General features: G+C 32.2%; 2 protein-coding genes across 3 annotated transcripts; one reads left to right on the top strand and one right to left on the bottom strand.

The window, feature by feature from the left end:
• Positions 1-2,502: 2,502 nt before the first annotated feature.
• LOC133289275 (uncharacterized) lies at positions 2,503-4,996 on the bottom strand. The gene is made up of 5 exons (XM_061487171.1): positions 4,764-4,996; positions 3,540-3,798; positions 3,069-3,248; positions 2,823-2,978; positions 2,503-2,667 (listed from the first exon to the last, which is right to left on the bottom strand). The coding sequence occupies exons 1-5, from the start codon at positions 4,994-4,996 to the stop codon at positions 2,503-2,505; spliced, it is 993 nt and encodes a 330-aa protein (XP_061343155.1).
• Positions 4,997-9,713: 4,717 nt separating this feature from the next.
• On the top strand, positions 9,714-12,248 carry LOC133289300 (patatin-like protein 2). 2 transcript variants are annotated; one of them, XM_061487209.1, is made up of 6 exons: positions 9,714-9,854; positions 10,172-10,359; positions 10,479-10,827; positions 11,205-11,507; positions 11,860-12,035; positions 12,173-12,248. In XM_061487209.1, exons 1-6 carry the CDS (start codon positions 9,714-9,716, stop codon positions 12,246-12,248), a joined length of 1,233 nt encoding a protein of 410 aa, XP_061343193.1. The 2 variants fall into 2 exon arrangements, with proteins under 2 accessions (XP_061343193.1, XP_061343194.1); XM_061487210.1 differs by lacking the exon at positions 12,173-12,248 and having other exon boundaries at positions 9,714-9,818; positions 10,169-10,359; positions 11,860-12,039.
• Positions 12,249-15,907: the final 3,659 nt, after the last annotated feature.

The following is a 15,907-nucleotide window of genomic DNA, read 5'->3' as shown; positions in this document are numbered from 1 at the left end:
CTTTTCTTTTTTCCCTACGCGGTGTCTTCAAATTCAGAGAGTGGGTGAGATTAATTCCTACACTTGTATGTCTAAAAAAATGACCTTGGTCATAAGATAAGATGTAATTAGTAAAATTTGCCTACATGAACCTTAAGTAAATAAGTTTTTTCAGTACTAATCGCACATATATATGTGTCCATGTGTGTTAGATTCTCTTTTCAGTCATGGCGACAACTTTATCCAATAGACAACTTTCAAAATTATGAATATAATTGTTAATTTGGTTTTAAGGGAATGAGACAGTGTTATATTTGGGACTTATGAACATAATCAATATTTTTTATTTTCCCATTCTAATATTTAATTTATATGATTATATTATTATATGTATAAGGGATTACGTGACTATAATATTTTTCTTTTCGTTGAGTGGAATGATTGAGTGAATATATACTTATTTATTTTGAAATTTAATTAAATCTTCCACATGCTTGTTATTATTTTATTTTATTTTTGATTTGCAGTAACATAATAAAATTATCAATATTTTGAGTTGTAGCTCCATCATCAACTAATCATAACATATAAATTACAGAATGTAATATGTCATTTTTTAAGACTTGATAGGTCAGACTAATCATTATATTTTTGAAAAATAAGTTAAATCAAGCTTATAATTTAAATTGTATCATGTTAATAAGCTAAGCCGGATTTAAAATATTTTACATAGGCATAATTTATGTTACATAGTTTAAGTCATGCTAATAAGTTAAGTTAAACTTATAATTTAAATTGTTTCAGGCTAATAAGTTAAGCCGGATTTGAAATATTTTATATAGCCATATTTTATTTGGGTTAAAGTTTAACTTCACCTAATCATTTACATTCTTAATTAAAATAATTATTTTATTTTTTGTGTTTTTAAATATTCTGTTTTGTTATAATTTGAATTTAATTATTAAAAAAAAGAACGTAATTATTCATACATTTGTTAAAAATATGATATGCTTGGCGGAAAGAAAAAAGAAACACAACAATTTGCGGAATATAATATGATATGTTTTGGGGCACTGTATAATGAAAAAAAAAAAAAAAAAAAAAAAAACATATAGAGTACTGTAATCTATATAAGAGATACCCCCCTCCCCCCTCATGTTTATATATGTTTGTAAAAGTGTAAGCTATCTTGACCAAAATGCGCACTAAAACCTGAAATAAATTGCTAGTAAAAGGAAGGCTATAATCTTCTGAACCCCACTTAGATCCCTGTGGTTTTTTTCTAACAGTTGAAAAATAATTTCACAATAAACAAAATTACATGTCAAATGAATATGATGATTTTACGTTTTCAACTTGCTTCAAAGGTCCTTTTCTCTCTGCATTATAAAAAATTGAGAGGTTCTTGAATACTTTGGGTTGGCTCCTCAAGCCTGAAGTTCAAGACGCGAAATGATCTGGGTCCGAGCAATGAGCAGTATTTATAGTGCGACTGGGCCCAAAACCCCAACTTGAAGTAAGTGACGGTGGGTTTGCGAAAAGGCTGTTTATATCATATCAGAAGTAATTATTTACACGCTGGCTGAACCAGCCCAAGCCTCTCCACGGTGGGCACCATTTGAAGGCCGTGGCTAGGTCTATGGTTCTAAAATTCTGACTGTGCAAAGGATTTTTTTTCCCGCGCTATTAAGTTAGTGACCAATTGATTGAATAAGTGGGATACTAGATTATATTACAAGGGTAAATCACTCAATGCATATAAGTTATTTTTGGTGGGCTCAAAACGACGTTGTTTTGAAGTGAAAATTAAGGTATTTTTATAATTATAATATATTACAGAGTTATATTAGTCTTTATTTTTATATTTTTTTAATCTTATAACCTAAAACTAGAGATCTCTCAGATACAAAGCATAAAGCTTCGCTCAACGAATTTTCTCTCAAATTTCTAATCTCTCTCTTCTAACGTAGCGTCCACCCTCAACTAATGAATCTATAGAGGAGGTGGAATTTAGAGTTTAATGTTTAGGATTTTTAGAAAACCTCTCAATGGGCTTGGGTTTAGCATTGAAAGAGGAAGCCCAACACATTCTTATGCATTACAATAGTAATAAATTTCACCAAGAAATTAATTCTGTCAAACTTTTTGAAAAAGAAATTACTGCTGTCAAAACGCCTAGAAGTTGAAAGGAACTGTTCCGACATCCTATTCACCTAAGAAGTGATTTATTTTTAGTATTAACGAAAATGATTTATACACTTATCTTTTAAACTATGTATGACGAGAGTACTGGAACTTCAATATTTGATCATATCAAATCAAACCATTTATCTGATAACAATTAATATTTAAAACAAAAAAATATCATGATTTTTATCTATTATGCCTGGCAATTCCCAGAAAGCAGCAGTCAAATACTTGTAATAATCTTATGCCTAGTCATAGAATCTTTCATATGTACAAGCTATATGGAAGGAGCATAAAATGTTGGTCTAATCTTGCGAGGAAATCTTCTACGTTTGATTAGTCTTTAAGGAGAAAACTCTGGTATGGCGTCCCTGTCAGCGCTTTCTGTACTTCATCCCAGTTTTCAATTTGCTTAGATAATGGATCAGTATGTATCTTGACTTGACGGCTTTCAAGATCTCTGTATGGGACCCTTAGAAATTCTTGAACAACCTTTAGTTTCTGGAAGATAAAATATTGAAACATTTATAGAAAGATCAGCAAGGACACACTAAAAAAGAGAGGACACACGCACATTAATATTCATTTATAATAAAGGTTATAGAATTATGGTGTGGCACTGCAATGCTCAATGTGCCTCATCTAACTAGCCTTACAGTGCGGTTGTTGACAAGATCCTCGTAGTAAAGAACAATGTGGCGAGTGTTCTTAAAGTATGCAATGGCTTTTGCCGCAGTCTCCTCTGTTAGCTTTAGTTCTGGTATCAGTAACGTGATATTGATCCGTGGCCTGTACTTGGCAAGAATTCTAGCCTGCAGAAGCAGAACTATATATCATATCAGTTTTGACATCAACACATTTACACAGATTATATAGAATGGAAGAAAGGGGTAGAATGAGACCTCCTCCGTTGAGTGTACGTGAGATTTGTGGGTTCCATTTAGCGGCTTAGCATCTTTGTCATAGGAATTTGCTAGCACAGATACCATTCTACGGAGCAAATTCCTTCTGAAAAGGAATATTGTAGAAACTCGTCTCTGTTCAAAGTATTCCACTATCTCCTTATGATGCTCCATTAAACCCTGTATTGAGAAACATGACAAGATTTGGAGAAAATTGAGAGAAATTAATTATGAGAAAGTAAATTGAAATTCAATTCACTGAATTAAAAAATTTGTTTTTACACAATAGAGAAGCTCTAATAACTACGAGGAACTCAACCCAACTAACCAATTGATCACATGTCTAGTAATAGCATGAAATGTGTAATTATTTTTTAGCACAACAAACATGTAATCATTGTTCGTTGATGGCTCATGAAGCTGTGAAACTTCAACATGCTCAAAGTAATTTCATTTGGTAATGATGCCTACCTGATTAAGCATCCACTTGAAGCCAACAGCTGCAGAGCACTCATTCTTGGAAGCACTTGTGAACCAATCAAGACTATACACTTGATCCATTGTCTTCAAAATTGAAGAAACGTTTCTTCTTCTTCTGCCAACTGAAAATATTTCTCCATTGGAGCTTACATTAACATGACTGTTTAAAAACGTCTCAAACCAACCGCTCCCAGATCTTTGCATTGATAAAATGCAAAAAAACCGAACAGGATTGCAAGCACACTCCTTTCTGCATATTCATCAATCATTTTATATACGTAAACAATCAAACTCACATAACCATTCTTGTTAAAAAGTAGTGTAAAAACTTAAAAACATTTTTACTAAGATGATAAGTCTTAAAACGTCCTTATGCTCAGTAAAAACTGATAAAAATTACGTGTAAAAACGTAAAAATGGTAGAAACACATGTTTTTACGTTTTTATTTAAACCAAAAAAAATAAATCAGGTCAACTTTTAACCCATGATTGGTTTTATTATTATATTTTTAATAAAATAAAATAAAAAAACCCATTTCCATTACCCCAAATCAAATGTACAGTATATCTTTTTCTACCTATTTGAAAAAAAAATTCTCACGCGAGGCCGCTGTATTTTCATTTAAGAGTTGTTAAACTTTATTTTTTTGATGATGTGAAACTTGGTTATAGGCATTGTTAAACACTTTTTGTGTTTTGTACTTATGTCTTATATAATTATGTGACTTATATCTTTTAAATATGAAGTTATTTATTAAATTTTGAATAGTAACTTATGTGATATATTTTTTATGGGAAAAATGTTTCTGCAGTTAATGCAGATAAGTTATCTGCATTTATTCCCAAAACAACGTCGTTTTGGTATTGAAATCTTAAAAAATTATAAATATAAAGACTGTTATAACCCTCAAATAAATTAAAATTACAAAAACACCATGATTTCCGTCCCAAAACGACGTCGTATTGACTTACTGCAGATAAGTTATCTGCAGTAACTGCAGAAAAAGCAAACCCATTTTTTATATGCATATACATATAATTTTGTATCTTGACCTCAAGTAGTAAAAGTTTCTATGATATACGTTTCTACCATTCTCTTCTTCCGTTTCTAAGTAGAAACTCGATTTTGACAATATTGCACGTAACAATTATTGGAACACAAATGGATTCTCCTCAACATATGTGTACAGTTGTATACATGTAATGTATATTTACCTGCTATGAGTTTTGGGTTCTGGATAATGCAAGTAGGGTATTTCCCATTCTTCCACACTGTAAGGATGATAACATGGCTGTTTGAAGACACTGAGGCGAGACAATTTGGTATTTGTGGATACACCTATTTGCTCAAAACAAATTGAGAAAATGTATATTCCACAAACCACAGCGATAACTAAAACTACCAACCTCAATGTTAATGGAAAACTCTTGATAGGGGAGTCAGTCATTCTCCAAGGAATAAGCAGAGTTATTAGAGTGTAATAGAAACCATGAGTAACTTTGGCAGAGGTGGTAGGAAAATCATTATGAAAAAGAGATCACCAGAACTTACTTTGGTTTCCATCTAAGATTTAAAAGAAAATAGAAAAGGTACAAAGAAAAAGAAGAGTATATTGAAGGGCATTTGGTTTCATAAATTCTGTTTGAAAACTTTGAGAGATGCATGGCTAGAGAAGGGGTCAGAGGATTTGCCTGGCTATCTACGCTTGAAAAAATCAGAGGTAAGCGTGTCCCATGGTGCAGCTGCTCAAGTAATGTACATAGGGAAAAATAATTAAGTGGTACACATCCACTTAATTATTTGGTAGTCCCATCTCATATGAGGGAATTTTTTTTCCTATTTTTTTTTTTTTCCATTTTGCCCTCCTATTTTGAGAGAGGGAACACCCAAAGTTTCATGGCCGAGTAACACTGCAATTCCTCTTGTACATAGGATGTTAGTAAAAAGAATATGTAATTTATTTGTAAAAATAAATAAATATGTAATGTACATATAAAATGCACACATTTATTATTTATTTTTTAGTAGAATGCACACATTTATTACTTTTAGAAGCTTTAACACATAAGAAGATTTCTCAAAATAAATGGTAAAGAAGATCCAGAATATTAAATAGCTATAAAAGACCCATAAATTACCACTTTTCTCTCGCTGAGCTGATATTTTTCTGGAATGTAATAATTAACATAAAGCAGAAAAACACCAAGTGTATGAGTATAGAAATAGGGAAACATAAAATAATTATAGAGAACATAAAACAAAAAAGTTGATTTATAATTACTTATTTTATTTATAAGAACTTTCTTTTCTTTTTTTTAAAAGTATTTAATGTGATTGAGTTATAATAGCTAATTTTTTATTGAATTTAATTATAGTTAGTAAATTTTTGACTGTAATTTAATTTGGCAATTACTATCATTTGCAATAAAATTACCTATTATTCATCTTTTAATGTGAAATTATAAATAAATAAATCAAAATTAATTTGATTTTGTTTTATATTATTTACGTTACTGTTGCTTTTACTTTTTTTTTTTTTTTGGAAACATGCTTTACTTTTCAACATGCTTTTTACTTTTTTTTTGTCATGTGAATTGACATAGCATATTATCTTGTAGTGCAAGAAAAACAAAATTTTGGTTTAACTCTCATGCTGAGAATAAGTATTTCTTCAGTTGTTCATCATGAAGAAGGAAGACAGCTACACATACCGACCCGATACTTAAGGAAAATGGAAGTCCTACTGAGAATGCAACCTAAGGATGAAGATTACCACAAACTCACAAGCTTTATCACAACTGAGCTTGAGATACATGCTAAAGAATAAGAGAAATAACTAGCTAGTTATCACTTATCAGAACTCAGAATAGTTGCCTGCATTGTGTCTATCGAAACAAAATAAACAAGGAGTATTCAATATATATAAACCCTGCTTCCTATGCCGTATCTCATGAGTTACGATACTTTTGGTTATCGTCACTTTAAATTAGCAAAAAAACAGTGCATCACACATACAGCCATACCAAAGCAATAAGATAAATCCAATCAACTGGACCACTGAGTTGGAACGAAGATCTCGTAGTATATATTAATATTAAGCAATCATCAGTGCAGGACGTTGTTTCTAGCCTTCGACGGTGAAGAATATAAACATGTAAAAGTTCTATGAAGTCTTGCCAAATTAATAAATATTTTTTCTTAAGAATCCTCTAAATTATGTTAAGCATGCGTGAGTTAAGTGGGAAGACAAGAGTACAAGACTCAGTCATCAGCCAGCTAGCAAGTTGGCAACAGATTGCATGTGGACTAAAAGCATCTCAAAGCTCACCCTTTATAATTATAGTTCTGGTATATATTGTTCCTTCAAGAAAAGTCATGAAAACGACGTATGGCGTGGTTGATTGATAAAATAATAGTAGATGGAAGAAGCTAATTAGATCAAATCAAAGCTGAAAATGTAGCGCATACATTAATTATGTATGTTCGTGTATCATGTATGCAAGAGACTTTTTAATTTTATTTTGAGTGCATCAATCAAAGACCAAACCCTCCACTTGACCATACCCAGAAATCTGCTTTAAATCCTCAATAAATGCTCGCTGCTTGGACCGTTTCCCCTTCTCCTTTACACTTTCTGAATTTCAGGACGTTGGGGAACAGGTCAAAAGTCCCCATTCTAGATATATACATATTATTACCCTAAAGAAGTACTTTATTCGTTCCAGCTAGTGATCTTAATAACTAAAGCACTTGATAATATTTTATTGGTACATACAACTTATGTGTTTTGAATCTACCATCCAAATTCAAATTTTTATTTCACCCAAGTCCCAAAAACACAAGTCATCATGATTTGTGATACAGACTTTTTTTTACTCTATGGTCATGCAACTAAATGATAATTAACTTATCTATTTAATTATCATATATTATATATTAATAACGTACATGCCCTCCCCATGTCTAACATATCCATGCCTTGAGTTGTAAAAGGAAAATTTCTGACGTACGACAACCTAACATACGTGTCCTAGCTCTGATGCATTGTATATGTAAATAAAGCCACGCCACGAGCAATTCCCACCTCCAAGTTAAAAGACCCAAGCAATGGAATATGGACCACAATGAGTAAGTACAACAATTATACATGTCACCATGTACTATACTGATTCCGCAGCACTAGCAATTTATCAATTAATTTAGCGAAAATGTGTATCTTTTTAAAAGATACACCGATACAAATTTAGATCCTTCTAGGAGAGGGATAAATATAAAAAAGTGAATCCGTTAAAAAGAAATAAAGATAAAAAAAAAGTGAGTTTCACCTTTAGTGTCCATCTCTCAAAGGATTTAAATTTGTATCTTTTAAAAGTACACGTACCTTTTTTATTTTATTTTTTGAGATATTTTAATAATTCATCGCTTAGCTACTGATCCGATTCCGGACAGGTCTTGAAATTAAGACTTTAAACTCTTATTAAAAATAGTATTAGAAATGATCAAACACATATTCTTACCGCACAATTTTTCCGTTAATTTATCTATATCATTCCCTTATAACGCTTTCCCTTTTTCGTTGTTGAATTCAAAAACTCCAAACTGTGAACCTCGATCCTATTTTAGGGGAATTCTTAGTATTATCAGAATTGCAGCTCATTGACCAAATCAGCCACCAAAGATCAGCTCCATGGGGTCCAAACAATATTGGGAGATTAGTTATTATATTTATTATTCTTTGAAGCACCTTGAACATAGTACCTGTACATTAAAATATTGATCCAAACCAATCGGCCATCTTTATCTTTAGCTGCCTAACTATCAAGCTCACGAAAGAATGCTATCTTATCTACCCGTTTCGTGTCCAGCAAAATAAGCAAGGCATACGTCACATGTAGTGGGATTAACGTATGCCTTGTGATTACACATTTAACGTCTAAACTTAAGAATGTAATAAGTTCATTAGTAAAAATTAATAATGAAAAAGCCAATTATAAATAGGATTGGACTAGTGATAAATAAATAAATAAACATCATTGTACTAGTAAACAAAGGGGAATAGTTTCTCCTGCCTCTAGATAAATATTTTATATGGTCCAGGATCACTGAGTCTTTTGGTGCTCTCTTTCATATCATTGATTTTTTCTTTCCTTTTTTATCCCTGTTATTTTTTCTCTTTTCCAATTTTACCCTTCTATTTATAATAAGAGACCACCTAAAAAATGGTGGTCCCGGTTCACAATAAATAATCTCCTCCTATAGACACAATTTTTTAAGTGGGACCATCACATTAAAAAAAAAAGTTAATGAAATAATTTTTATGAGTCTGTAGAATTAGGATCCCCCCGTAAAGAAAGGGGAACCTTACCAGAGTGACGTGGCGATTGTGGCGCAGGACGAGAAAGCTTATTTACGTGCTGGACATTAAACGGTTAGAACCTTACCGGCGACTTGATGCCGTTACCAAGCACATGGACTCTCTCTGGCTGTCACGGAAGCTTTTTCGTAGAAAGCTTACAAATTGATCAATTACTGTATTTTGAACAGTTCTATTCTTTTTATTTAGAACATTCAATTGTTAGATTTTAGGTGAGGAATAGCCAAATACTACGATCCACTCATTTGTGAACCACTTTCGCAGAAATTATTCGTATGATTATAGTAGTACTTTATATGTCTCCAATTAACAGGAAATTAAAGATATGCAAAAGTATATGTACTATTTTTCATTCCCTTTCTATTTTCTTTTTCTTTTGCCCTATAAGTCCAACTCTAATTAAGGCGATCGATGTTTGGACTTTGGACCATAGAATATTCAACGCGGGACCAATTGATCATGAGAATGGATTGGATATTGGAGACAGTCAACCTATTTACCAAGCCAGATACTGAACATAACCCTGACTCGTCTTTGAGTCTGGACTCTACCATCTAAAAACACCTATAAATAGGACGTTAAGAAGAGCAAATATAACACCCAACGAAAAACTTGAATCTAGCTTTTCTATAACATTCTTCTTTGATAATCGCAAGTTCTAGCGATTCCATTGTGCAAACAATTCATAAGCTTTGAGCTTTTCTTTAGCATTCCTCGGAACAAGCTGATCAAACGAATACACACAAAATTCCACTTTCCAAATATTCAGCAATTAACTTTTGATCAATATATGGAGAGAACAAAGTCATCCCTTCTACAGATTCAGCCCCCAACCTATGGAAACTTAGTCACTATTCTCAGCATCGACGGGGGTGGTATTAGAGGCATTATACCCGCAACTATTCTTGCTTTCCTTGAAAAGCAACTTCAGGTATCTATATACTTCTAATTACATTAATTAATGTGCATGTGTCTATGTACATATATAGGATAGGACTATAGGGTTCTCATGCGTGGTCTATGATTTAACAGGCTTGATTCCAGCACTCAATATACCATAACATATATAGTTCATGAAAAGATAGGTGATAAAGGAAAGCATGGTTTTGGAAATATATATATATAGGGTGCTTTAAGAAAAACTTTTTGTTTCCTATATTCGTAAAAACAAAAGTGATCAATTAAGGATAAACCACGTAATGATATAGGTTAATTATATATAACTTAACTAAGTGTATTAACAAGCAGGAATTGGACGGTGAGGATGCAAGGCTTGCAGACTACTTTGATGTGATTGCAGGAACAAGCACAGGTGGTCTTGTAACGGCTATGTTAAGTGCTCCAAATGATAAGCAGCGTCCACTTTTTGCGGCCAAGGATATCAAGCCCTTTTACATGGATCACTGCCCAAAGATTTTCCCACAAGTACAACACAGGTACGTACATATACAACTCCTTTTACATGCGGTAAAATAAAATAAGTTACTAATAAATAATATATGTGTACTTACATTACAAATTATATTGAAGAGCTTAATTTGTACGAATTGAACAGGGGCCTGTGGGGGTCGATACAAAAGTTGTTGATATCATTAGGAGGACCAAAATACGATGGAAAATATCTTCATGAGGTGGTGAGGGAGAAGCTGGGGGAAACTCGTTTGCATGAGACACTCACCAATATTGTTATTCCCACGTTTGACATCAAGTCATTGCAACCAACCATTTTCTCTTCTTATCAGATCAAGAGGTCACCTTGCTTTGATGCTCGACTCTCTGATATATGCATAAGCACCTCTGCTGCACCTACTTATCTTCCAGCCTACCACTTCAAGAACCAAGACCCAGAAGGGAACCTACACGAATTCAACCTTATTGATGGTGGCGTTTGTGCAAATAATCCGGTATGTGTAAATATGACTCTCTAACTTAATATTATTCAAAATTTTATTTAAACTATTTATTGCATATATGGAGAAAATGAGTATCGTTTAAAAGGATACGAGCTTATGTCCTTTTAGTAGTTTTTAATTATGCATTTTGGAATACATAGTTATAATATTAAAGTTGTATTTTTTTACTTTGTACGTCAAAAGACAACTTTTTGGAGAGAGAGAAAAAAGTACAACTTTAATATTATAATTATGCATTACTGTAAATACATAATTAAAACTGTTAAAAAGACATAAATCGAAGGAAACTCACTAAATCATATATATATATATATATATATTGTAAACATTAATCACTTATTTTTGCTTTTGTGGATTCTCTGATTCAGACATTAGTAGCCATGAATCAAGTAACCAAGCAGATCATTGATGATAATCCTGACTTCTTTCCCATCAAGCCTATGGAATATGGTCGCTTCCTGATAATCTCACTGGGCACAGGGACACCCAAGAATGAACAGAAATTCAATGCAAAAATGGCAGCCAAATGGGGTGTTTTGGATTGGTTAACCCACGGTGGTTCTACTCCCTTAATCGATGTGTTTACTCAATCCAGTGCGGATATGGTTGATTTTCATCTTGCTACCGTCACTCAAGCACTTCACTCAGAAGATAATTACCTCCGGATACAGGTAATATAAGCTCCCACGTATTCATGGTTGAAGAGCAATGCTATTTGCTACAAACGATTTTTTACGGAATTGATTACAAAACGAAACATGAGTGAGAATATTTGAGTGATCAAAAAATAAAAATAACTGCACAAACCTATATATATTGACAGGATCCGTTTACAAACTTAATATAGGACCGGTCGTACACTGTGTGATTAATGTAGGACCGGTTCTACATAGTGTAATTTGTAAAAGTTTGTAAACAAAAAAATTTGTACATATAACATGTCCCATATATATTACATGTATTTATGAATATTCTTTCATGCATATACTCATTTTCCTTTTGTGAAATTCAATCAACGTGCAGGATGATACATTGACTGGTACGGATTCTTCAGTTGATATTGCCACAAAAGAGAATTTGGAAAAACTAGGCCAAATTGGTGAAAGGTTGTTGAAGAAACCAGTTTCTAAGGTCAATTTAGAGACTGGTTTATTTCAGCCGATAGAAAATGGGGAGACCAATGAAGATGCTCTAAGAAGGTAAGATTATAAATTAAATGTTTATTATAATTAATGGGTCATTTAATGATTCCACCTATGCAATTCAGCTATATATGTCATTCATATTTTTTGGTAGACCAGTTATATTAAACATTTGGCTCTAAATATCATTGTAGGTTTGCGAAAATACTTTCACAAGAGAGGAGGCTCCGAGAATTGAAATCCCCTCACACTCACAAGGCCTTAATATAATAAGACGTTCGCTAGCTCGTTGTTTATGAATTCTGAGTTTGCGTGCTTAAGCTGTTTTTAAGACTACTCGTTCTATCTAATGTTATTATTCTTTTTTCTTTTAAGTGTTTGTATCGGATTCTATTTAGAATTATCTTTTGAATATAATGATTTAGTAGATGTAAATCTTAAAAAAAAAAAAATATGGATATCAAAATTTCTAATCTTTTATTGGTTTAGAAAGTAAGAAAATTATTAGGAAAATTGATTACGGGAATATATAATTATATTACAAAATATGGATATCATAAAATTATCTTATTTAATTTATCAACCGCAATTCAATTCGTCCTCGTAGTTGTTTCCCGAGTGCGCAAGGCATGGCGTGTAGTCGTTACTTAGAGAGAGACGTCTCTATCTGTGTTTTTTTTTTAAAAAAGCATGAATTAAGAACAGGTATTTTAGTCGTTACTTATTTACGATCCATTTCTATATCTAAGAATCACTTACACTTCATTATCTTAAGTGCAACTGTTAGGGTTATATCCGAATCCGTATTACCTAATTAAATGGATAGTAATGTCGTTTGTGATTGTAGTTTTATGTGGCGAACATGATCACAGGGTTAATGATATGCAATGGCTGTAAAAATAAAGAAGTTACCACAACTATTTTGTAAAGGAAAAATAATAATCAATCACAAGTTTATTTATTTATGTGAGAGAAATGTAATATAAATTTTTTTAATGTGGCTGAAAGTTTTAATTTTTTTTATTTTTTATCTATATAAAAAGAAAAAAAAACAAACTATGAATGTAATTTTGAAGAGCGTCGTGAGCTGGAACGAGGATAAGATCTAGCTTGGACGAGAAAAATTCAATGAATCTTTGGTCTTATACTTGTCACACAGAACATATGTATCACCCGTTTTCGGTTTTTACGTGGATGGGTATAACATTTAACTGTCTGGTCCAGTTGGATAGGGATAGGTATAACATTCAACATTTATCTTGTCTTGAACCGTACAATGAGCACACATCACATGTGAAAAGTGAAAACTAATAAAAAAAGAAAGGTGTAATCATCCTTAAATACCCAGAGATAAATAATGAAATGTACAAAATCAGAACAAAGTTTCATTATTATTCTTCTATTTGAAATACTAAATGCTGCAATCAGGACAGAACCCCAAATTCAAATCAAACGTACCAGTTAAGCAAGAGAGAAATAAAAATAAAAAAATCAAAATTAAAAGCTGCATTTTCGTTACAATATTGAATCAGATGCCACAAATTATGATGAAACATCAAAAGATATGTTATCAACAACATCAAATGGCAGACGCAATATTTCAAATCAAACACCCTAAATTAAGAGAGAGAGAGAGAGAGAAAAAGCAACAGTCAGCATTAAAGGTTACACTTTCATTATATGAAATATCAAACTAAAAATAGCAAATGATAATAAAGTCTCACCAAATATTTCATGATCATCATTAAATAATAGAAGCACAAAATCAACAGTAATAAAAACTCAACCAAAAACATCTGTCAATCAACATCACATAGAAAAAATTAGGCTCAATTCATTTAGTAGTATAAAAGAAAAGGCTCACGAGGTTGACAATTGAAGTAAAATCAAATTAAATAAACGTAAATCTTATTAAATTTAAGTGACTTTTTACATGCATACAACTTACATTAAAAAAGTTTTAAAGTCCAATTAATTCCTATTTTATAGCTTTTAAACGGAGTTTCATATAAAAATTAAACGATTATCAAATTAAAGCCCCGAGAGTTTCGTTTAATTAGATATAGTGTTTGCACAATTGCACGAGCGTGGGGGCGTTCATTATTTTACTTAATCTTCAAACCTGAAATTCTTTCATATTAAGGTCTCAACTGTTAGTCCAAGCAAAGCCAATGAGACAAAGGCAGCACATGGAATGGAAGCGGGTCTAATTTTATATTTTTGAACCAAGTTGTAAGTATTGGTACGGCTGGATATATAATTATTTGAAAAATTGGAAATTGAGAGTATATATATACCCACCTATCCTCATCTTCTCATAATAAGAACAATCTTAAACCTCCGAAGTTCACTTTAATTTCCCTGGAAGCTTCTCTACATATATCTCCCTTTTGATCACTACTCTCCAATATAATAAATCTTAGAGCTTACAAAAACAAGGAAGTCCTCCTTAAAACACCGAAACCTAAGGAAACCCAATTACGGTGCTTAGTATTGATGGAGGGAGTATAAGGGGACTCATTCCTGGAGTTATACTTGGTTTCCTAGGATCAGAGCTTCAGGTAGCTCACTATCTACCCAGTTACGACGTCTTTCTCATACTCAATACATGTTCATTTCAATTCGATTGATCATTCATGCATGGCTTCCCACCTCCCTTATGTACTATTTAATTCAATGTGTTCTATTAGCAATTAATTAAGGACATGCAAATTAATAACACAGTTACACATCTACAACTATAGAAAAATATGAGAATGAAGAACAGTAGGGGTGTAAGTGGGTCGAGCGGCTTGTCAGGAATTCAAAGCTTGACTTGCTTTAAGTTTGGCTTGGCCCAACTTGTTTAATAAATAGAACGAATTTAAACTTTAACAAAAATTTGGTTAGAAAACAAGCCAAGCCTAATTTAATGAAGCTTGGCTTGAAAGCCCGTAAGCTGGTCTGATATATTGTTATAATAAATTATAAAGAACCTTGTGATACACCATCCCAAAAGCTAACTCAAAGGGTGAGAGTGTCCAAGGTCTTATAAACTCCACATTAGTTGCACATACAACCAATGTAGGACTATATATCTCAACATAAATAATATATCTTTACATCACTGAATCACTAACCCTACTTTTGTAACCCTTTCGCAAACAACTTGTCTGATTATTGGTCTCTCATTTCCTCCCTCGACCACTCACATTTTCACGACTTTACCTTAACCTTCTATTTAACGCAACTCATTATTCGATCATGAAGTCTCGATTTTAATGTATCATGAATAGGAATGAGGGAGAAACGGAAGAGAGAAAACAAAGAGAGGTAGGGTAGAACTCGAATTCTCATCGAGCACGGGTATCCAATACAAACAATGTTAATATATAGAGAAAAATGTTTGTACTTTTAAATGACATAATTTTTATCATTTCACTATCACAAAGAGGTAGGACCCATACATTTATCGTTTTTTGTCCACTTTCTTTTCCCCATGATTTATCTCTTTCTCTCACTTAAAATGACACATCTTTACATCCTTTAAAATGATACATACTTTTTCCTAATATATAAATAACCATGAGTGAGGGAGTAATGTTCCACTAATGTGGTAGTTACGGAATCGTGAATGAAAGATAATTATACCATTAGCACCAACGGTAACATAATGATAACATGATTTAAGTCATCCATATTTTACAACATTTTAAAACTTGTTAAGACATATGCATCTCTTGAATAATGAATTAGAAAGAAATAACATGCATAACTATTATTAAAAATATCATAAAAGTAAATGAGGATTGTTTTATTTATTATTTAAAGTATACAACTATACATAATCAATATAATAAAGTGAATAACCATTCAGTGACTTAATTGACCATTGAAGTTCAACCGATTTAATAATATGATTAATTGCTATTAATTCGAACAATATTGGG

The sequence above is a fragment of the Gastrolobium bilobum genome, unplaced genomic scaffold (genome assembly GCF_033153095.1).
Source record: "Gastrolobium bilobum isolate Gb01-03AN ecotype WA unplaced genomic scaffold, APGP_CSIRO_Gbil_v1 utg9887, whole genome shotgun sequence".
Taxonomy (NCBI): domain Eukaryota; kingdom Viridiplantae; phylum Streptophyta; class Magnoliopsida; order Fabales; family Fabaceae; genus Gastrolobium; species Gastrolobium bilobum.
The sequence above is the reverse complement of the archived record's forward strand: the minus strand, read 5'-3'. Positions and strand labels throughout refer to the sequence as shown.